Source organism: Nicotiana tomentosiformis, chromosome 3, assembly GCF_000390325.3.
Source record: "Nicotiana tomentosiformis chromosome 3, ASM39032v3, whole genome shotgun sequence".
Taxonomy (NCBI): domain Eukaryota; kingdom Viridiplantae; phylum Streptophyta; class Magnoliopsida; order Solanales; family Solanaceae; genus Nicotiana; species Nicotiana tomentosiformis.
The window spans coordinates 35796313-35820762 of record NC_090814.1 but is presented as its reverse complement, the minus strand read 5'-3'; the positions used below and the strand labels follow the sequence as shown (position 1 = coordinate 35820762).

The window sequence follows — 24450 nt, the reverse complement described above, 5'->3', positions numbered from 1 at the left end:
AATTCGGTAAGAGTATACAATCATGTGTTGGTACATCATGTAGTGATGGATACGGTGTTCGTATGTTGGAAACAAACCTGGTTGAGAATTTCAGATGTTGGAATTTGGCTCTAAGGCTTACTTGACTAGATAAAAGGGAGGATTTTTAGATTTGCTAGAGCTAATGTGCTTAACTGGGTTGTGGTAGCACGGTTAGGTGCACGAGGTGTTAAACGATGATTTCGGAAAACTCCAGAGCAGTTCTTAGCACGTTCGAGGACGAACGCATGTTTAAGAGGGAGAGAATGTAATGACCCGACCAGTCGTTTTGAGCTCTAGTACGTCGTTCGGCGGTTTGAGGCCTTGAGCAGATTCACTTCAGGTATTATGACTTGTACGCATGGTCGGAATTGAATTTCGGGAAGTTCGGAGTTGATTTGGAAGAAACTTCTAATTTCGGAAGTTTAAAGTTGGAGGAATTGACTAATGTTGGACTTTTGAGTACACGACCTCGGAATCGGAATTTGAAGGTTCCAACAGGTTCGTATAATAATTTTGGACTTGGGTGTATATCCGGATCGGGTTTTAGATGAACTGGGAACATTTCAGCGCCTATTGTGGAAGTTGACATTTTGGAAGGATTTCATAAATTTGGGTTGGAGTGCATTTCAATGCTATCAATGTTCGTTTAGGATTCTGAGTCTTGGAATAGCTCTGTATGGTGATTCTGGTATTGGGAGCACGTCGGGATGTGGATTTGGAGGTTCATAGGTCATTTCGGGGTCATTTGGCGAAAGTTTGAAATTTGAAGGTTTTTTAGAACTTTGACCGGGAGTGGACTTTTTGATATTGGGGTCGGATTCCGATTCTAGAAGTTGGAGTAGGTCCGTAATGTCGAATGTGACTTGTGTGTAAAATTTGAGGTCAATCGGACTTGATTTGATGCGTTCCGGTACAAGTTATAGAATTTTGAAATTAGAAAATTTATAAGTTTGATTTGAGGCGAGATTCATGATTTCGATATTGTTTGACATGGTTTGAGGCTTCGACTAGGTTCGTATTTCATTTTGGGACGTGTTGGTATAATTGGCTGATGTCCTGGGGGCCCCGGGTAGATTTCAGATGGTAAACGGATCGAGTTTGGGGCTTGGAGGAATGCTGGAGTTGCTGTCATCTGGTGTAACTGCACCTGCGAGGGTTTGGCCGCAGGTGCGGAGCAGTAAAAGCGGCCAATAGGGTGTAAGAAGCGGTTCTGGGCGAGTTGGACAGTGCCCGCAGGTGCGAGTCTTTTCCTGCATCTGCGATGGCGCAGATGCGGCCTCTTGGAGCGCAGAAGCGGAGTGGAGTGCAGGAGCAAGGTGGATTTGTGCACATGCGATGTCGCAGGAGCGGGACATTGTCCGCAAGTGCGAAGGGGGGCGGCCTCCAGTGTTTTCCGCAGAAGCGATCTTGGTGCCGCAGAAGCGACGCCGCAGAAGCGGCCTTTGGCTTCGCAGGTGCGAAAGTCGCCTGGGCAGAATATATAAGTTGGCCAAATCGGATTTTTGCTCATTTCACCTCTTTTTTCTTGTTGGAGCCGGCCTTGGGGGCGATTTTGGAGTGCCATTTTGTCATCCTTCATGAGGTAAGTAATTCCCACATATTGTGAGTTAAATACATGGTTTATATATGGATTTAAACATGAAAAATTGTAAAAATTTGGGATTTTGAAGAAAAACCTAAAAATTGGTATTTTTGAATTTTGACCACGCAATTGGTCATGGAATTGAGAATAAATTATATATTTGAATTCGTAATGTTATGGGTAATGGTTATCTTTGAATGTTTTTGAAATTCGGGCACGTGGACCCGAGGATTGCTTTATCAACTTTTCGAGAGGAGTTGGGAATTTGTCTAAATTGATTTGTTATGAGTATTCGAGTATATTTTTATTGGTTTGCACATTGTTTGACTAGTTTTGGAGCGACGGGCATCGGTTTGAGATGTTAGAGGGGCTTTGGAGCCGGTTATGAATTTTCGAAGCGAGGTATGTCTCCTGTCTAACTCTGTGAGGGGGAAACTCTCCCTAGGTGATATGTTTGATGTGTACAACTTGTTGCAGGGAATACGTACGCACAAGGTGACGAGAGTCCGTACGTAGGTAGATTCATGTTATTGTCCGAGTAGACTTAGGTTCACACCATGTTGTACTTGAACTATAGAGATTATCCTTGCTCGTTTAATTCTTTATTTTTGCATTATGACTTGAGACTAGACATGCGTAGAGAGATAGTCTTGCTATTGTAGAGTTTTCGAGGGTTTCATGATTTTTCACGGAATAATGGTGTTCCTCTTACGGATTTCTCACGCGTTGTGCATTTTCATCGAACAATTTTCCTTAAAAATTATAACTCACATGTTTATTCATGAGTAGGGGCCAAGGACCCGTTTAAGCCTCTTATTCTAATGGGATCGGGCCGTTCGCCTCGGCAGAATTTATGAATCACACTTTAATGGGATCGGGACGTTCGCCTCGACAGAATTTATGGACCACACTCTAATGGGATCAGGCCGTTCGCCTCGGTAGAATTTATGAATCACACTCTAATGGGATCGGTCAGTTCGCCTTGGCAGGATATATGTACCACACTCTCATGGGAGCTGGTCGTTCGCCTCCGCAGTTTAATAGATACATCTATGGTTTATGCCGTTCGACCATCGACAGTACACATTTTAATAATTATGTTGGATAGGGTCGTACGCCTCGATATTTCTATAAAATATCCTCATGGAATCGTGCGTAATATTTGGAAAGAAGCCAGGGTATTTGTAAATCTTTTCCTGATTTGAATTATAATAACCTATTTGGTGAGGTTCATTGTACACATATATATATGCTCCGGTTGAGGAAGAATTTGCTAATCAAAAGGTTGAGTTTATTGTAAGGAGGATAATTGTACCACATATTTACACTTGTTTATTTTATTTATTTACCTTGCCTCATATTTGTTCACCTCCTTATTATACCTGATATTATTGGACCACTAGTGAGTGTCGATGTCGACCCCTCGTCACTACTTCTCCGGGGTTAGCCTAGATACTTACTGGGTACACGTGGATTAACGTACTCATACTTCACTTGCCGCACATTTTTGTGCAGGTACTTTTATGTCCGGTGGTCCTTTGAGCACGGAGGCACGGATGTTGCGGGGACTTGCCGCGAGTTGCATTTCAGGTTACGATCCGCAGTCAGCAGAATCTCCTTCAGAGTTATTTATATTTTTCCTATTTAAGTTGTATTCCGGACAAATGTTGTACTTTATTTTTACTTCTTAGTTGATGCTCATGCACTTATGACACCGGGTTTTGGAGTGATTATGACTTGTTCTGTATTGAAATTGTTAAAAATATTATCATTACTCTGTAAATTTCATCTTTTACTATTTAATGTAAGGAAAATATGATTTCAAAATATTAAAAAAATAACCAAATTAAGTATTTATTGTTGGCTTGCCTGGCAGCGGTGTCCGGCACCATCATGACCTTTAATGGATTTTGTTCGTGACAACAAACACAAGCACACACTATTTACAACTATTTACACAAAACCTTATTTAAAAGATCGGTGTTATATGTCAAAATGCATTTGTACATGGGATACCATCTGGGTGAGCTATTCCCTGGTAAAAGTATCGAGAATAATTATTTACCATCTATATCAGATGCCATGAAACTCTTTGGCCTTTAGCTCCTCTCTGAAAATTTAGCTTCGACGGTAAATTTCAAAAATAAATCGAGTGTAAACTGTTAAATTGAAATATTTTACCTGGATGCTGGAGGCAAAAATTCAAACTCAGCAAGAATTGAGAATATTAGATAACAAATGGATCTAAGGTTAAAAGCACTAGGAAGAAGGTAGCTACATTCAAGAGAAAGTGACTAAAAAATGCAAAACGAAAGGATAAACGTAAAGTTGAAGCCGCGATGATTAGTATGAGTAGTTGCCAATTGCTGCAAATTTCTTTTTTAATGACCAATGTCCTACAGCAGCAAGCAGAGACGTCGACAAAGAGCTGACTGCTTCACCTGTTAACCTGCACTTCTAATATAGTCTACCGGGTAGTTGCCCGTGCATAGCCCCGACTCAATAACGTAGTATGTATCAAGTATTTTATCGTAACATAATTTTTAACGTATTTACTGATGTTCAATAATAAACACTTCAGCCAAGCAAAAAGTCTTATATTGCAACAATATAGTAAGAGTAGACATCGGCAGTATAAAGGGAAAAGCCATGCGATAAACATTGTAAACTTTCACAAATGTACATGCATTATAGTTATAAGATATCAATGTACAACATCAGCAGGCCGCTACAATATCCAAAAGTAGTACTAATTGCCTTGAAAAACACAGGCACATACTATTCACAACTATTTATTCCATTTATAGTTGTAGCCTCACTTATGTTTTCATCTTGAACAATTATTGTTTGAAAACGAACTCGCTGATCCCTGCTTTCTCTCGGCCGGAATTTGTCCACAGGCTGAACTTTGCAAGTCTATTCTTTAGTCGATGGTGTAATTTCATTGATCGCAAGTCTTTGTTCCATTCTATCAGTACAACCTGCATATTAATAATCATAAAATTGTAAGAACAAACCACCCCGCATTAGAAATATGGGGCAGCAAACATACATTTTTGGTGACTAAATTCCATTTTCTTCCTTCCCTACCAAACACCTTAATAACATATATCTTAATTGCTCAAATCCCTATAAGATCCCAGCTCATAAATACATAATGATTTACCTATGTGTTTACCCGAAAAAATGGATAGAGTTGAATTTGTATGTAGTTCTAGGGGTATGTGGTATAATTTGATACAAATCGTAAAGAGAAGTAGAAAAATCCAATCTTAACTGTAAAGAATGAAAGATAAACACAGTTGAAAGGAGGATAATTTATGAATAAACAAGATGAAGTAATGGAGCTCAAAAGGTTAATCTTTCAATATGAGAATGTGTCAATAATATCTTTGTTACCATGTATGAATGTCTTGATGGATGCTTACAGAAACAATAATCATCCCTCTTATAGTGGAGGGATCCTACTTTAGATATAATTAAAAATACATAGTGAGAAACCCATGATAAATCACCTTTTCCCTAATTTTCGCCAGGATTCTCTCCCCTAGTGCGGTTGCAACAGCTCTTGTCTATGAGCTCGATATTGACTCGAGCGCGATATCGACTCGAGCTCTCGATCTTGACTCGAGCTCGATTCTGACTCGGAGCCTGGTATTGATTTGGGGTCAGTGTTGGTCGGTCTCTGACTCATAAGCTCGATAACTTCACTTCGCATCATAGTTCGATTTGGATTCGAGTTCAATAATGATATCGAGCTCGACATTGATCGATCCCTAGAACTCGAAGCTTGGTGACTTGATTTCGAACCTTAACCTGATATTATGAAGCCGCTCTTCGATCCAATATATTACCATCTCGACCAGTTTTTACGAAGGATTAACCGGTTTTTACCGTATACAGATAGTCCCCTCGTTTCTCGGGAAGGATATAGCGAGAAACGACATGATTTTCCAACGGTACGATTAGATATATACTGACGTTTGCATCGAGCCCAATCATGACGTGCGTGATAGCTGTCCCGTTGGTTCAGTTTACCAAGGTATTTAATGTGTGACAGACGATGGTCGTCCATTATCGATATTGAACCGCCATTGCTCACCCTATAAATAACCCCCCTTTCACCTTTAATCACTTTTACATCTCCAATCTCCAAATTTTCTAATATCTTTCTCGCACCTTCTGAATTGATCTGTAAGACTGTAAAATTTTCCTTTTGCGTTTTTTACTGCAAAATCTTTCTTTAAAACATCCCATCTTTGTTATTTCCTTCTTCAAATCCAAAAATGGTGAAAACATCAAAAATCGTCCCTCAAAAAGAAAAAGCTTCTTCATCACAGCCTGCCACCGACAAAACACCAGTGGAGCCACGGCTTGAGGAGTGCGTTCCCGGAGCGTGTGTTCTAACCTACAATTTTAAGGTCGACAAAGGCTCATTGGTTCCCGATCGATGTGAGCCTGTATCAAAGTATATGTGCTTGATAACCAGGGCACCTTGCACAGATAAAGAAAGATTGCAACTGGGAAAAACAAGAAGTGATAATTCCGGCTCCCGGCGAAGATATTACTATTCACGTGGAAGGTTTCTTAAGTGTGTATACTTACCCTTTCACGTTAGGACCTTTTGGCCTTGTTATCATTGATTTTTGCCGTTAATACCAAAGAACCGTAGGCTAGATCCATCCTTCTTTTTGGAGGATCGTTATTCTGATCCGTTTCTTTGTGAACAAAATCAAGGGGATGCCTTTCACCCTCGACCATCTCATTAGATTGTGCAGCCCCCGTCTCTTTTGAGGTGGGTTAATAAAACTTCAGCGCCGGTCTACCAAGGTGCTATTCTCGAGCATAGACGAGGACGAGGATCGAGGCTGGATGGGCAGGTTCGTTCGAGTAAAGACTTCAAATCTAATTCCAGCCGAAAAGATGCCATTCCCCGAAGAATGGAACATTAAGCGTAAGTATAATTCTGCTGTTATCTCCTATTGTCTTGCTTCTTCGTTTCTTTCTTACTGATATTTCTTTTTGTGATACATCAGTTCCTTGGATGTCCGGTGCAGTTTCTGACCTTAAGAGCTGGGAATGGGACCTGGCTTCGACCTCTACATACGCCGAATGTTCGTGGCGTGATTTGGCAAAGGGCCGATAGAAGGCCAAAAATCATGGTAAGCTTCTTTCTTATATCTTTGATAGTTCGAATGAAATGTCTTCCATATACTTAACCAATTTTCTTGTGTGTAGGCCGAGGAAGAGATGCGGTTTTGAGGCCCCTGTCTGGCGAGGAAGAAGCTTCGGCCCCGGTTTCTAAACCGGCGAAGGACAATAAGAGAAAAAGGGCCTCTACTTCCGAAGATCCAAAACCGAAGGCGAGGTCGGCCCGTAAGCCAAGGAAGAATACCATCCCTTTGACCGAAAAATCAGTTGGGCGTCTAAGGGATGAAGACGAGGAAGAAGAAGAAGACGACGGGTCCGTACTGGTGGCCCGAGTGAAGAAAACCATTGATGCCCCACAGGCAGCTGGATCAATGGTGGTTTATAAGGCTCCGCCTCGAACTGAGGGTATATCGAAGAAAGATTCGGGCAAAGTTCCCGAGTCGTTGGAGATCGAGGATGCCTCCCATCAAAGTCAATGGATGGTGGATATGTTTGAAGGGGTTGTCCCTAAATCTCTTCGAACCGAAGAGAACGCCCCAAGTGACTCACTTGGGGCAGTAGTAATCGAAGACTCACCCACTTTCCCTACTTTTTCTGAATGGGCAATTCGGGAGGCCCAAGCTTTGGGGGCCCTCGAGGTAGACGGGTCTCATGAGGGAGAGGACCCTTTTCGTGATCTGTTTACCGGCGTCGAGGATATTACCGATACTAGTGATGCATCGGATCTTTTCCACGGAGTGCAGCAGGCTTTGAATCGGGTAAGCCTTAACTTACTTCGTTGGTATTATCTTCATGTTTATTTTTTATTTCTAACTTCATTTCTTCTTTCTTCGTAGGCCGCAGCGGTTCATCGAGAAGCATGTTCTCGGTCTCGAGTCGAGCTACGTCGATACGAGGCTGACCTCCAACGGGTTACGGGGGAGAGAAACACCCTTAAACTCCTCTTAGGGCAAAAGAGAGAGGAAATTAAGGACCTCTGAGCTGAGTTGGCCATGGCTCACCAAGATCAGACCGATCTGACCGAGCAGGTAATGATGTTATTAAAAGCCTATGGACTTGATACTGGAACAATGGCTAATATTTCGATCTCACAGCTACAGCAAAAGCTTGAGATGATCGGGAAGCTCCGTGAGGAGGTCGATATGATAAAGGCGAAGTCCTTGAAGTGGAAAGAAAGTATGGACCACTCTGCTGCAGAGAAAGAAGCTGCTCGAGCCCAATTATCGTCGGTCGAAGGTCAACTTCAAGGTCTGAAGGAGAAAATCTCGGTTCAAGCATGAAAAATAGATAAGCTCGAGGCTCGGTTGGCCCCTGAACTTGCTAAGGCCAAAAAAGCAAAGGCCGATGTAGATGCATTTGTGGCTGTTTATCGGGCTGATGCCGAAGCCACTCAGGTACAGGCGAGAGAGGCTGCCGAGACCGCTCAAACTCGAGCACATTAGATTGCTGAACTCGCTAAATGCCAATCTCAGAGGGAAACCCTGAAGGAGATCCATGCTCGAGGCTTCGATCTTACTGAAGAGATAAAAAAGGCTAAAGAGCTTGAAGCCGATACTGGAGCCTTAGCCTTCGATGATGATGATGACAATGATGATGATGGGAGCAAGAGCGGGTCTGAGAGTGGGGAGGAGCCCGATGGAGAAGAGACTGCCCCCAGAGATAATTAGGGTTTTTCTTATTTTGATCTTTCGTGTAGGGTCCTGATCGGACGTTGTAAATATTATCCTATATATAAAGGTCTTTTCCTTTCCCAACTTCTCTATTTTATTTTCTGCCTTGTGAAGATTTTGTTTCATTCATGCCTTATGAAAATGTTCATAAGTTTGAGGCTTTAGGAAATCTTGATCGAACTCAGACTTTTGTAGTCTTTATAACTAAGTGAGTGCTTGCTCGAACTCGAAGTACGAGTGGCCCTTAGGCTTTATAGTCGAGTGAGTGATTGCTCGAAGTAAAGTAGCCCGTAGGCTTAATAGTCGAGTGAGTGATTGCTCAGACTCGAAGTAAGATAGCCCTTAGGCTTAATAGTCGAGTGAGTGATTGCTCGAACTCGAAGTACGATAGCTTTTAGGCTTAATAGTCGAGTGAGTGATTGCTCGAACTCGAAGTAAGATAGCCCTTAGGCTTAATAGTCGAGTGAGTGATTTCTCGAACTCGAAGTAATGTAGCTCATAGGTTTTATGGTCGAGTGAGTGATTTGCTCGAACTCGAAATAAGGTAGCCCGTAGGCTTTATAGTCGAGTGGGTGATTTGCTCGAACTTGAAGTAAGATAGCCCATAAATTTTATGGTCGAGTGAGTGATTTGCTCGAACTCAAAATAAGGTAGCTCGTAGGATTTATGGTCGAGTGAGTGATTTGCTCGAACTCGAAGTAAGATAGCCCGTAGGCTTTATGGTAGAGTGAGTAATTTGCTCGAACTCAAAATAAGGTAGCCCATAGGCTTTATGGTCGAGTAAGTGATTTTCTCGAACTCAAAGTAAGATAGCCCTTAGGCTTAATAGTCGAGTGAGTGATTACTCGAACTCGAAGTAAGATAGCCCTTAGGCTTAATAGTCGAATGAGTGATTGCTCGAACTCAAAGTAATGTAGCCCGTAGGCTTTATGATCGAGTGAGTGATTTGCTCGAACTCGAAATAAGATAGCGCTTAGGATTTATGGTCAAGTGAGTGATTTGCTCGAACTCGAAGTAAGATAGCCCGTAGGCTTTATGCTGTAAGGTTTTCAAAACTCCTTCGGTAGTTGTCGGCCCTTAAGCCTGTTTTAATCGTGAAGTAGAACGAACTTTTCAAAATATGAGATATCGGTAAATAAGAAGTTTCTCTTTATAAGTCATTATACATGTGTTCGTATTTTGCGCCAGGGTTCGATCAAAACTATGCGGGCATGGTTCGTTTAGACCATTTGGACCTTACAGCTTTCCCTATCGAGACCCTGTTTGACATGAATTTGATATGAAGTAACTTTCTTGTATCGAACTCGATTTATTCGATGGTAATGCCCCCAGTATTCGAGGTTGATTGTAAAGAGGCGTCAGATACTGTTGAATTGTACTAAGTTAGCACGATCAATGGTTGCCTTATTAAAAACCTTGCTGAAAAACCCATTTGGGAAAACAAACCGGTCTAAGGCAAAAAAAGTGCAATGCATGCTTTCAGACCTAATGCTTCATGTTGAATAATCCATCTCTGTTCCTGGTCGTACTCCTGCAATGGTTAGTTTCGAAATATAAACGAGCACGAGAGGGTCGTACCTTAGCAGTAGTATCGTTTTAGGTGCGACACATTCCAATTGCTTTGTAGTTGTTCATTGTTTATGACACCGAGCTTGTAGGATCCTTTACCGACGATTTTGAGTACCTAATATAGTCCTTCCCATTTCGGACCCAATTTTCCTTAATTTGGATTTTGGGTGTTGATGGTGACTCTCCTTAGCAATAAGTCCCCGATTTTTAAATGGAAAAGATTGGTTCTTCGATTATAGTATCTTTCGATCCTCTATTTTTGGGCGGCCAATCGGACGAGAGCAGCTTCTCATTTGTCATCCAATAATTCGAGGCTAGTATTCATAGCCTCATGATTTGACTCTTCTTTTGTGTGTCGAAGCCTGGCACTGGGTTCCCCGACTTCGACTGGAATTAAGGCTTCAGAGCCATACACTAAGGAGAATGGGGTTGCCCCCATACTGGACTTTGATGTTGTTCGATATGCCCAAAGGACTTCGAGTAGAATTTCTCTCCATTTCCCCTTAGCGTCGTTCAACCTTTTCTTTAGGTTTTGAATGATATTCTTGTTTTTCGACTCGGCCTGTCCGTTTCCACTAGGGTGATACGGCGTTGATAATATCCTTTTTATTTTATGATCTTCGAGGAATTTCGTCACTTTGCTGCCGATAAATTGTTTTCCATTGTCACACACTATTTCGGCGGGTATCCCAAATCGACATACGATGTGATCCCAAATGAAGCCTATAATCTCTTTCTCTCTCCCTTTCTCGAACGCCTGTGCTTCAATGTATTTAAAGAAATAGTCAGTCATAAATAAAATAAACTTAGGTTTACCTGGGGCCGATGGCAGAGGGCCGACGATATCCATCCCCTATTTCATGAATGGCCATGGGGATAGGACTGAATGAAGTCGTTCTCCAGGCTGATGGATCATCGGTGCAAACCTTTGACATTTATCACATATTCAAACAAACTTCTTAGTGTCATTTTTCATGCTATCCCAGTAGTATCATGCTCTAATAATTTTGTGAATCAGTGATTCGGCGCCAGAGTGGTTCCCACAAGTGCCTTCATGGACCTCTCATAAAACATAATCGGTGTCTCCTGGTCCTAAGCATACTGTCAATGGTCCATCGAATGTCTTTCTGTATAATGTTCCACTTTCAGCCAGTGTGAATCGAGCAGCTTTGGTTTGTAGGGCCCTTGATTCTTTAGGGTCCAATGGGAGCTTTCTGTTCTTCAAGTATTCAGTATACTTACTCCTCCAATCCCAGGTTAAGCTTGTACAATTTATCTCGGCATGACCCTCCTCGATTACGGATCCCGAGAGTTGAACGACAGTCCCCGAGCCGATCTCATCTTCCTCGACCGATGACCCCAAATTTTCGAGTGCATCAGCCTCACTGTTTTGTTCTCGAGGCACATGCTGTAGAGTCCATTCCTTGAAACGGTGCAAAGTTACCTGCAGTTTGTCCAAATACCTTTGCATTCTATCCTCTCGAACTTCGAAGGTTTTGTTTACTTGGTTCACCACTAGTAAAGAGTCACACTTGGCTTTAATGACTTCTGCTCCCAAGCTTTTAGCTAGCTCGAGACCTGCAATCATGGCTTCATACTCGGCCTCATTGTTAGTCAACCTAAAAGTTTTGATAGATTGCCTAATAGTGCTACCCGTGGGCGGTTTCAAAACAATGCCTAGCCCGGATCCCTTCACATTCAAAGCACCGTCTGTGAAGAGGTTTCAAACCCCTGATGATGTACCCGATTTTAACAAGAGTTCTTTTTCAACTTCGGGTACGAGGGTTGGCGTGAAATCGACCACGAAGTCCACTAAAATTTAAGACTTGATGGCCGTACGGGGTGAAAATTTGATATCGTACCCACTGAGTTCGACGACCCATTTGGCCAATCGGCCCGATAGTTCGGGCTTGTGCAAAATATTACGAAGTGGGTAAGTGGTTAATACGCATATGGGGTGACATTGAAAGTATGGCCTTAACTTTCTAGAGGCGCTTATCAGTGCAAGTGCCAATTTCTCTACGTGTGGATATCTAGTTCTGCTTCTCCTAAGGTTCGACTTACATAATAAACGGGAAATTGCGTACCTTGCTCTTCTCGAACTAGGACACCACTTACCGCAATTTACGATACTGCCAAGTATATGTAAAGTTTCTCATCTGCCTTCGGAGTGTGAAGCAGTGGTGAGCTCGATAGGTATCGCTTCAATTCCTCTAATGCCTGTTGGCATTCCGAGGTCCAGGCGAAGTCGTTCTTCTTTTTGAGTAGAGAGAAAAATTTGTGTCTTCGATCCGACGACCTCGAAATGAATCGGCCTAAGGCAGCTATCCGTGTAGTTAGCTTCTACACGGCTTTTACACTGTCCACGACGGTGATATCTTCAATGGCCTTGATTTTATCGGGGTTGATCTCGATCCCCCGATTCGATACAATGAAGCCAAGGAACTTGCCCGAACCGACCTCGAAAGCACATTTCTCGGGCTTGAGTTTCATGTTGTATTTCCTTAAAATCTCGAACGTCTCCTGCAAATGAGCCAAATGGTCCTTTGCGCGCAGGGACTTAACTAGCATGTCATTAATATAAACTTCCATTGACTTACTTATTTGTTCTTCAAATATTTTGTTTACTAGGCGTTGGTAAGTAGCTCCTGCATTTTTTAGTCCGAAGGGCATGACATTATAACAATATGTTCCATACTTGGTGATCAACGAAGTCTTTTCTCGGTCCTCCGGGTTCATTTGTATTTGATTGTACCCGAAATAGGCATTGAGAAAGGTAAGGATCTTGTGGCCGGCCGTGGCATTGATCATGCGATCGATGTTAGGTAGTGGAAAATAATTTTTGGGGCACGCCTTGTTCAAATCCTTATAATCTACACACATTCTAAGTTTGCTCCATTTTTTAGGGACTACAACTACATTGGCTAACTATTCGGGATATTTCACCTCCCGAATCGACCCTATTTTGAGAAGTTTAGTTACCACGTCCTTTACGAATACGTGCTTTACCTCGGACTGGGAACTTCTTTTTTGCTTCACCGGTATGAAACTAGGGTCCAGGCTTAGCTGATGCATTGTTATCGACGGTGGGATCCCTGTCATGTCTAAATAGGACCAAGCAAAACAAACTACGTTATCAATAAGAAATTGAATAAGCTTTTTTCTAAGTTCGGTGGTCAATCCCGTTCCCAGGTATACCTTTCTCTCGGGCAGATACTCGACCAATACAACCTGTTCCAGCTCTTCGACCGTTGATTTGGTGGCATCAGAATCTTCGGGAACAATAAAAGTTCGGGGGGTCAGAAAATCCTCCTCCTCTTTTTCTATCTCCTGCTTCCCCGATTTGGTCGAGACTGGTGACTGTGATTGCTATTTGACTTCCCATTTATCTTTGATGCTCGACCTTTTCGAGGTTGATAGTGTCGATATCGGTGTTACCTCATCGACCGCAAATATTTTTTTCTCAGCATGTTGCTCCCCGTATACTATTTTTACACCGTCCGACGTCGGGAATTTCATCATTTGGTGGAGACTCGAAGGGACTGCCCTCATATTGTGGATCCAAGGCCTTTCGAGTAGGGTATTGTACCTCATGTCGCCCTCGATTACGTGGAACTTGGTATCTTGAATGGTTCCAGCCACGTTTACCGGTAGAATAATATACCCTTTAGTCATTTCACTAGCCATATTGAAGACGTTTAAGACCCGAGCTACAGGCACGATTTGATTTTTCAGGCCGAGCTGCTCCACGGCCCTCGATCAGATGATATTGGCAGAGCTACCTGGATCCACTAAAACACGCTTAACATGAACTTTACTTAATAAGATAGAAATTACCAGAGCATCGTTGTGGGGCTGAGAAATGCCTTCTGCTTCTTCGTTGTTGAATGATAAAGTGCCTTTGGGCACATAATCTCGGGTTCGTTTTTCCCTAGTGATTGGTACCTTAGTGCGTTTGAGTATGGGTCTCTGTGGAGTGTCGACCCCACCGACGATCATATGAATGATATGTTAGGGTTCCTCCTGTTCATTTTTTCTGTTGGTGTCTCTTTCTCTGAAATGATTCTTGGCTCAATCGCTGAGGAACTCTCGAAGGTGGCCCTCATTGAATAGACGGGCTACCTCATCCCTTAATTGTCTGCAATCCTCGATTTTGTGGCCATGCATTCCATGATATTTGCACAACGAATTTAGGTTACTTTGGGAAGGATCGGTTTGCATGGGTCTGGGCCACCTAGTATCTTTGATCCTTCCGATTGTCGATACAATGCCCGATGCATCAATGCTAAAGTTATATTCCGATAACCGAGGTGCCTCTATAGCATCAACATATTTGTCAAAACCACTTTTGCTCATAAGTCCCCGAGAATTCTGTCCTCGATCACTTCTTCGATTATTCCGAGCGAAATTGCATCCTGAACCATTGTTCCTTCGATCTGCGGGGTATGGTTGATATCGGTCTCTGTTCGACCTTGGCTCTCTGTCGATGTCCCTCTGGTTTTTAACTGCCGACCTGTTTGGATGTACTGAACCAGAAGGGGCTCCTAATTGGTCATCCTCGACCGTGATTTTTGATTGATATCGATTGTGTATATCTGCCCAAGTTACAACTGGATACTCGATCAAATTTTGTTTCAACTGACGTGATGCTATTGAATTCCGCTTGTTCAACCCGGGGGTGAATGCTTGAACGGGCCAATCATCTGTGACCGGTGGCAACTCCATGCGTTCTGTCACGACCCAAACCGATGGGTCGCGGCGGACACCCGGTACCTTACTCAATCGAGTACCAGCATAACGTATCTTTTTGTATCATACTATCATAGATAACTGAGCCGGAAAGGCTGCCGTGGGATAAGTAGAATACAACATCTAATACCAACTTATACATAGACATACGGGCCAATAAGACCAAAATAACCACTCGTACACTGAACATAGGCCAACAAGGCCATACAATCTTTTACGTACATAAAATCTGTCTACAAACGTCTAATAATACATAGTTGTCATAAGGGTCGGGACAGAGCCCCGCAAAATAAAGATCACCGTCGTTCGAGAAAGCAAAATAATGGTATGTAATGGAGCTATATAATGTTATATCTTGCTTAATATACTTCTTTTTGCTGCAATGATTGTCAGTTTTCAGCAATCCTTTTTTTTTTTTTTGGCTTGATTCACCATTCTCACTAAGAGAACTTCTCACTTGTTCGGTTCATTATGCACTCATTTTTAGTACATATAAAACATTAGAGACTGAGTGAGTTGTAGGCAGGTTAAATAAAGTCAAGGCCTGGTGTGACAATAGATATAACATCAACTGGTTTATGCTATCAGCTAAAAGGCCTGAAATTTTGAAACAGTGTATGCATACACACTCACGCCGGGAGCCTTGAACGTGCTTGCAGTGTGTACCTTGATTTGTTTCCCGTGGAGCAGTGAATATCTGTTCTTTTGATAGTTTTTTCCTTCTTATTTAATGTTAAGATTTCATTATCCTTCAAGCATATTGGTCTGAAAAGTTGCTGTTCGCATTCCTTTCTTATTACCCAAAAAAAAAAAAAACAGAAAGGAATTTCTTTTTGCAGTTTACTTGGTCAGGGTCATTACTATATTGCTGCCTCTTATTTTATACCTGTCAAAAATATAAGTAACATATCTTTACTTCGTGTGCTATAGGATATGTGTTTACCCAAAAAATCGAATGGAATTGAATTTGTACGTAGTTCTAAGGGTATGTGGTATAACTTGATACAAATCATAAAGAGAAATAGAAATATATAATCTTGGATATAAGAATGAAAGATATAAACGGTTGAAAGGAGAAAAATAAATGAGCTACATAAGATGAAGTAATGGAGCTCAAATGATTGATTTTTCAATATGAGAAATAGTCTTTTGTTACAAAGGTGTGAATGTCTTGATGCTTACAGAAACAACAATCATCCCTTTTATAGTGGAGGAATCCTACTTTAGATATAATAAAAAATACATAGTAGGGAACTCATGAGAAATTAGTTTTTTCCTAATTCCCTCCAGGATTCTCTCCCCTAGTGCGGTTGCAACGACTCTTGTCTGGGTCTGGTATTGATTCGGGGTCGGTGCCGGTCGGTCTATGCATCTTAAGCTCGACAATTTCACTTTGCCTCGTAGTTCGATTTGGATACGAGCTTGATAATGATACGGAGCTTGTCATTGATCGGTCTTAGAACTCGAAACTTGATGACCTTACGTCGGACCTCAACCTGATATTACGAAGACACCCTTCGATCAAAGTATTATTATCTCGACCAGTCCGTACCACGGATTAATCGATTTTGACCGTATACAATATGATTCCAGAAGACGTAACAACACCTTTTGGCTTCTTTCCTCTCTTAAAGCTATTATATATGCATTTGGTATGTGGTTCTTTTGACTTTACTCACTCCCCTTCTAACACTGATAGACTATGTCATAAGGAATTCTTATATTATTCTACCTTATATGAACTTTATATTTTAAATTGTAGAAAATTCTCAATTAGACTCTGCAATGAGAAGGTTCCAAATTAAAATTAATATCTTGGAATCAATCAGTACATACCACAAACAAACCTAAAACGTATTGGCTCTTCAAGGCGTTATCAAATGATCGAGCAGGAAAGTGAAGGTAATATTCTATGTGAGTTTTCTGTGTTTTTATTAAAAATTTATATTGCAACTTATGTTTACTTTGTCAATATATATTTCTTTCCTTACTCACAACTGATAAATTTAATCAACATATATTTAGGAGAAATCTCTTATAATGTTGGCATGATGGAGTATTTAGCCTCTAGTCCCAAACATAAAATTAGTGACATTAGTGGCTAACTGTGTAATAGCCCGTTGTATGTATTTTTGGTTATTTTTGTAATCATTGTTAGCTTCTTTATAGTTAGCCCGTTACTTAGTGCATGATCTTTATTTGTATTTGGGCACCCGGTTTTATGGCCCATTGTATATATACACAATAGGGGATCTAGAAAGATCGATTGGACTTTTGGCTCATTCTCAATACACACAAATAAAAATATCCTCTCTCCATGTGTTGAAACCCTAATACAATTTTACTCAAATTCCTCGATCCAAGATGGTTTTCATGATGGTATCAGAGCGGGTGTTTCTGACTTCTCTCATGGATCCTCAACGTCCCTATCCTACCCCGCTTTTGTGTAGTCGAAGTCTGAAAGTTTTTTCGGTCATCGCATTTTTTTCTAAGGTTCGAATTTTTTTTTGAGATTCGAGTTGATCGTTCGTCTTTAGCTAGATTCCACCGGTGTGTGGACTTTCTTCTCAACGTTTGGGTTATTTTTCGACGTGTGCTCTTCGATTTTGGTCCTAATCTGGGCGGTGAAGCAATTAGGGTTTGCTCGATTTAGCTTGGGTGATAAAATCCAATTTTGAAGGCTGTTCTTCTCCGTAGCGAAGAAGGATGGTAAACTCATTCCTTTATTTCTAAAATTTATTTGATTACAACGTTATCTGAACTCACTAGTTAGGTATTAGACGAACGGTGTAATGGGAACACCTGAGACCTTTTCTCCTGATCCCTCTAACCCTTTGTTTGTTCATTCCTCTGATATTCCCGGAATTTCTCTAGTTCCTGTTCCATTTTCGGGCAGTGGATTTAGGGGATGGAAGAGGAAGATGATAGTTGCCCTTTCTGCGAAAAATAAAATAGCCTTCGTAAATGGTACATGCATTAGACCAACCATTAGTGGACCTCAACAGAAATATGGGACATATGTAATAATATGGTAATCTCCTGGTTAACCAGTTCTCTTTCCCCTGAAATAACGGAGAGTGTGCAATACTCTGACACTGCTCAAAGTATTTGGACTCAGCTCCAAGCTAGGTATGAGACTACAAATAGGGCAAATTGTTTTGAACTTAAGCGTGAATTAGCCTATACCTCTCAAGGTGCACTAGACATAGCCTCCTATTTTAATAAACTGAAGAAACTATGGGATGAACTGGGGGTAATCTGCACCAATCATGCACAAAGGTGCATTTGTGCTGCTAAGCCCGGTATTCAACAAGAGGATGAGGAGAACAAGCCTTTTCAATTCCTAATGGGTTTAAATGAGGTATATGTGGGTGTCAGGAGAAACTTTCTTATGATGCATCCTCCACCAACTCTTAACAGTGCTTATAATATTTTGCTTAATGACGAAAAACAAAGACAAGTTTCACCTAATTCCCAATTTATCCCTGATTCAATGTCCTTCAATGTGAACACTACTGCAAAAATGGGTCCTCATCCTAGTATTGGTCCTGTCCCAGCTTTCAATCATAGTTCTCCTCCTCCCAGGCAGTATCCTCAAAGGATAAATTTTTATTAGAATAAGGTGACTCTGTTCTATAAGTACTGCAAGAAGTCTGCAAGGTGACTCTGTTCAAATTTTATGGGTTTCCACAAAATTCTAAGGTGTTCAAGGGTAAAAGAGGTGCTGCTCACAGTGCTGCTGGTCCTGAACATGGTAACCCTGAGTTCAACAGTCATGATTTTGCTTCCAACTTCAATGAGGGTGTCCATCCAGCTCCTGTTACTTCTGCTATTGAAACTCAGAATTCAATCATTCCAGGGTTGACCAAGCAACAATATGCACAATTGATCAGTCTAATACAACACTCCAACTTGGGATAATCCACCAGTTCTTCATCCAACCTCATGTGTTCTGCAAATTTTGCTGGTACTATGCTGACTGAGAGTCCTGTTTCCAATTTTAAACTTTGCATGCTCACACACATTAATTCTATCTCCTGGATAATAGATTCAGGGGCAACTAATCATATGACTTCTAACAGAGATTTGCTTTCTAATATTGTTCCCTTGACAATACCCTATCCTGTCACTCTTCCTAATGGGTACAAAGTAAAAGTAACTTTAACAGGATCTTTTGCTTTGACTCCTTCTATTACACTACACAATGTTTTATTCGTTCCTTCCTTTCAACACAACTTAATTTCTGTTCATAAGTTGATATTACAATTGCACTGTATAGTACTGTTTATATCTACTTCCTGTTTGTTGCATATGCTACAGTCCCCTTCTCTGAAGATGCCTCTGGAACTTGGTAAAGAGGAAGATGGCTTGTACAAGCTTGCTTGGAAAAGACCAGCAGACTCAGTGCCATTTTCTACTAACTCTGTTCCTAGTTCGTACAATAATATTTCTTCCAGTAGTTCTAGAAATGTTTCTCAATGTAATTCTGGCAGTACTGTTTCCACTAATAAAATATTACCATGTACTAATATTGTTCTAAATGATTTGGATTACATTTGGCATCAAAGACTAGCACATATTCCTTTTACTCCTATGAAAAATATATTTGTTCTGTCAACTTCTTTTCCACCTAGATAATCTTTTCCTTGTTCTGTTTGTCCTATGGATAGAAAAACTAGGCTCCCCTTTCCTGATAGCTCTATTAGCACTACTAGACCTTTTCAATTGATACATATTGATACATGGGCCCCTTAACACACACCTACATCTTCTGGTTCCAAATACTTCCTTACAATTGTTCATGATTTCTCTAGAGCTACTTGGACTCACCTATTAGGATCCAAGAGTAATGCCTTCTCCTTAATCAAAGCTTTCTTAGCCATGGTTCACACCCAATTTGAACTGTCAGTCCAAACTATTAGGAGTGCTAATACTTTGGAATTGAGATCCAGTCAAGCTCATTCTTCTTACCTTGCTGAACTTGGGATAATTCACCAAATAACTTGTTCCCACACACCTCAATAAAATGATGTGGTGGAAAGAAAATATAAAACCCTTCTAGAAACATGTAGGGCTTTATTATTCCAGTCCAAACTTCCTATCAGGTTTTGGGGGGGACTGTCTGTTAACTGTAACTTATTTGATCAACAGAATTCCATCTAGAGTTCTTCAGAATAGATCCCCATATGAAGTTCTGTATGGCAAGCCACCTACCTACTCACATTTGAGGGTATTTGGTTGTTTGGCTTACTCTACTGTTCCAATTCCTCACAGGGATAAACTACAGCCCAGAGCCATTCCTTGTGTCTTCCTAGGATATCCTTTTGCCAAGAAAGGCTATAAGCTTTACAATCTACATACCAAGCAATGTTTTATATCCAGGGATGTTGTTTTCCATGAATATTGCTTTCGTTTTGAAACTTCTCCTCCTTCTTTTGATCCTCCTCCATCCAGTGTCATACTTCCTCCTCTTAGTGATGTTCCTATCACACTTTTTCCTCCTCATACTTCTGTTACTGATCCTGCATCTGATCCTCCTTCTTCTTCCTCACCTTTTTCTACCTCTTCCCTTAGTCGTTCTCCTCCTGCTCCTCATGCCTCTTCTCATGTACCCTTCAATCCTGACATACCTTCTCCTCCAACTTCCTCCCCTTCTCCTTCTCTTAGGAAATCTTCCAGGCAACACATTGCTCCCTCCTACCTTCAGAATTATGTATGCAAACTACCTTCTTTTTCTGCAGCTTATTCCTCTTCCCAACCCTTAGAGTTTGAACCTGCTAATTACTCTCAGGCTGCCTTAGTTCCAACTTGGCAAGATGCCATGAGAAAAGAGTTTGAAGCCTTGGATTCTAATCAGACTTGGTATGTTGTTCCTCTCCCTGCTGGCAAGAAGCCTATTAGATGTAAATGAGTGTACAAAATCAAATACAGGGCTGATGGTAGTATTGAGAGATACAAGGCTAGACTTGTCATAAAGGGTAATACTCAAGTTGAAGGTATTGACTATACAAAAACTTTTTCCCCTATAGTTAAAATGTCTACTGTCAAGTGTCTAGTAGCTGTAGTTGTTAAGAAACATTGGTCTCTTTTTCAACTTGATGTCAATAATATTTTTCTTCATGGGGATCTTGATGAGTAGGTTTATATGAAGTTGCCCCAGGGGCTGTCTGTTTCCTCTCCTTCTACTTCTGTACCTCTTGTTTGTAAATTGAAGAAATCTCTCAATGGTCTTAGCAGGCTTCTAGGTAGTGGTATGCCAAACTTTCTCAGGATTAGTATTCTAGAGGTTACTCTCATTCCCTCAATGACTATTCCCTATTTGTCAAGGGCAATCCCAGACATATGGTTCTTTTGGTGGTTTATGTTGATGACATTATTATCACTGGGGATGATACTGTTGAAATCACCTCTTTGAAGCAGTTCTTGGATTCCCAATTCAAGATCAAAGATCTGAGGTCTCTACATTACGTCCTAGGTGTTGAGGTCTGTTCTGTTTCTGGTGGGGTTGTTCTCAATCAAAACAAGTTTGTTTCAGATCTTCTTCAGTAGTTTGCCTGCACTGCAGTCACTCTTATGGTCTGTCCCATGGATTTGAATACCAAATTGCATGCTGACTCTGGTGCTTTATTGCCTGCTTCTGAGTCTTATAAAAGTCTAGTAGGCAAATTGCTCTTTCTCACCCATACAAGACCTGATATTTGCTTTGCTGTTCAACATTTAAGTCAATTTCTAAAATCCCCAAGGGTTCCTCATATGGCTGTTGCTCGTCTTGTGCTAAGATATCTCAAAGGCACTATGGATATTGGTTTATTTTCATTCTGATTCTTCTAATTTCTCTATCACTACATATTCAGACAGTGACTGGGCAACTTGCCCTGACACCAGCAGGTCTGTCACTGGTTTCTGTATTTTTCTGGGGAACAGTCTGGTCAGTTGGAAGTCCAAAAAGCAACCCATTGCTTCCCTCTCTTCTGCTGAAGCTGAGTACAGGGCTTCGAGCAAAGTGGTTGCTGAGTTGACTTGGTTCTCTAGGTTATTGGCTGATTTTGCTGTGCCTATTATGGTTCCTTTATCTATTTTTTGTGACAATCAGGCTGCCTTCCATATATCTAAGAATCCAGTCTTTCATGAACGGACATAACACATTGAACGTGACTACCACTTCATCCGGACCAAGCTGAGTGATGGGCTGATCCACTTATCTCATATTCCTACCACCAACTAGTTGGCTCATCTACTTACCAAGCCACTGCGAGGCACTCTACATCATTATTTCCTATCCAAGTTGCATGTGGTCCCCCCCTCCAACTTGAGGGGGGTGTTGGCATGATGGAGTATTTAGCTTCTAGTCCCAAACATAAAATTAGTGACATTAGTGGCTAACTGTGTAATAGCCTATTGTATTTATTTTTGGCTATTTTTGTAATCATTGTTAGCTTCTTTATAGTTAGCCTGTTACTTAGTGCATGGTCTTTATTTGTATTTGGGCACCCGATTTTGTGGCCTATTGTATATATACACAATAGGGGATCTAGAAAGATCGATCAGATTTTTGGCTCATTCTCAACACACACAAATGAAAATATCCTCTCTCCATGCGTTGAAACCCTAATATAATTTTACTCAAATTCCTCGATCCAATATATTTTCATATAAACTATCAATATCACATACTCTTAAGTTCAAAAGTATGGCAGAATGCATCCACTGCCATGCTGTAAGGTTTCAATATGAGCCTCCAACATTTTGCTGTGGAAATGGATCTATCAAAATGGCAAATCCTGAAGTTCCAGCTCAATTATATGAGTTATTTGTTTCCCATTCAGAAGAAGCTAAAGAGTTTCAGAGAAATATTAGAGCATGCAATAGCATTTTTGTATTTACGTCATTTGGTGTTACACTTGACAAACAACTAGCATCCTCAAGGAAAGGAGTTTATACTTTTAAAGCACAGGGTAAAATATATCACGATCTTCCATCATTGCTCCCACACGATAACAATCCAGGTTATTTTCAATTATACTTTTTTGACACAGACAATGAGTTATGCAACAGGATATCAAAATTACAAGAAGCAGATTTATGAGAGAAAATTGTGAAAAGAATCATGCAGATAATGGATGGGAATCCTTATGCATAATTCTTTCTCCAGCTAAAGGATCATTCGGAATTTCAAGATCTACAAATTCGAATTGCAGCAAGTGCGACACTAGATCAACGTGTTTACAATAAACCCTCGGTAGATCAAATTAATGCAATTTGGATAGATGAAAACAATCCAAATGTACCATTCGAGAGAGATATTATCATTCATGAACATTCTCGAAACAAACATAGAGTGAAACATTATTATGGATGTTATGATCTACTACAATATCCTATACTTTTTCCAAATAGCGAAGTAGGCTGGCATCAAGGAGTACGAAAAATACGTGCATCAAACGCAGGATTGGGCACAAGTGATGTAGCAACCATCAACCAAAGCATCTCAACCCTCACAAGTGATTAGAAGAGAGCAACAAGGTAAAGTATATATTACAAATAACTTATGCATTTCTCCAATTTCTTTAACTTAAAATTACATATCATCTTATGTTTATCCTGTAACTTCTTTCCCTTGAGAATCTTTAAGCTTCTTCTGTTTGTTATCCTATTCTTGAAGCATCTGATTTTTTTCCCCTTTTCACTTTTAATTGACTATGTTAGCATGAATACAAGATTTCTTATTTCTGATGTGTTTCTCTCGCTGTCACAGCCACATAGATAATCCTTAGTCTTTCTCATTGCTTAGTCTATATAAATGAACTATGAAGATGATAAATTTTTAGCTATCCTTTGGTGTTGAAATATTAAACTTACAGAAACAATTTCTATTTTATTATCCTTTGGTGTTGAAATATTAAACTTACAGAAACAATTTCTATTTAATTATCTCTCTTTCTAATTTAATTTGGGTAACAAGTTTGTCCATATCTTTTCCATAATTGGTGATGAAAAAGATAGCTAAGGAACAAAAAGGGATAATGTATGTTGTATTTAGATTAGTTTAATAACTATATTTTGATATTGCAGTAACTTTTCCCCTTATTCTATCGCTCTCAATAGCACGGGGATAGCATATTAGACTTCTTTGTTCTTGAAATAATCTCAAAACATAACTCTTTTTGTAGGTGTACAACGTGAAGTTAAATGTTTTGTGTTCTGTAGAGAGTACTACTGCTATAAAATACAAGTTCGTAGAGGAAAAAAGTCCATACTGCTACTATGTGGACTACTATTGCAACAATTTGTGGTTGACATGTACATCAAATTGGAAATAACGAGACTTGAGTATTTCCTATTTGACCAATCAAATTTTAGAAGGGAAATATTGCAAGGTATTGTCGATAGTATCATGGCTGGAGAATATAGAGGAGATAAAGTTGGTCAGAGAGTAATACTTCCGGTATCATTTATCGGAGGTCCTAGTGATATGCGTCGCCGATATATGGATGCTATTGTTAGATTTGGATTTTAATAATAAACAATAACTTAATTCTACTCGCAGGAAACCAATCTCAAAGGATATCATGAGAATGGAAAAGACTCTAACAGAAGATCTAGAAGCACAAATCAAGGAGGCGAGGTCCCTTGCAAAATTGTAATCTTAATCAGAGCTTTAGAGGAGGATTACTAGTTTTGGGGTTTGTTTGTAAAGAATATATAGTT

At 40.5% G+C, this 24450-nt stretch overlaps 3 protein-coding genes across 3 annotated transcripts; all 3 read left to right on the top strand.

Annotated features, from left to right (window-relative positions):
- Nucleotides 1-17534: 17534 nt before the first annotated feature.
- Nucleotides 17535-18358, top strand: LOC138907621 (uncharacterized). Its single transcript, XM_070198225.1, has 2 exons — nucleotides 17535-17762; nucleotides 17861-18358. Exons 1-2 carry the CDS (start codon nucleotides 17535-17537, stop codon nucleotides 18356-18358), a joined length of 726 nt encoding a protein of 241 aa, XP_070054326.1.
- A 2969-nt stretch (nucleotides 18359-21327) lies between these two features.
- On the top strand, nucleotides 21328-21883 carry LOC108943671 (uncharacterized mitochondrial protein AtMg00810-like). Its single transcript, XM_018768003.1, has 2 exons — nucleotides 21328-21547; nucleotides 21597-21883. Exons 1-2 carry the CDS (start codon nucleotides 21328-21330, stop codon nucleotides 21881-21883), a joined length of 507 nt encoding a protein of 168 aa, XP_018623519.1.
- Nucleotides 21884-22432: 549 nt separating this feature from the next.
- On the top strand, nucleotides 22433-24418 carry LOC138907620 (uncharacterized). The gene is made up of 3 exons (XM_070198224.1): nucleotides 22433-22697; nucleotides 23913-24175; nucleotides 24290-24418. Exons 1-3 carry the CDS (start codon nucleotides 22433-22435, stop codon nucleotides 24416-24418), a joined length of 657 nt encoding a protein of 218 aa, XP_070054325.1.
- The last annotated feature ends 32 nt before the right edge of the window (nucleotides 24419-24450 follow it).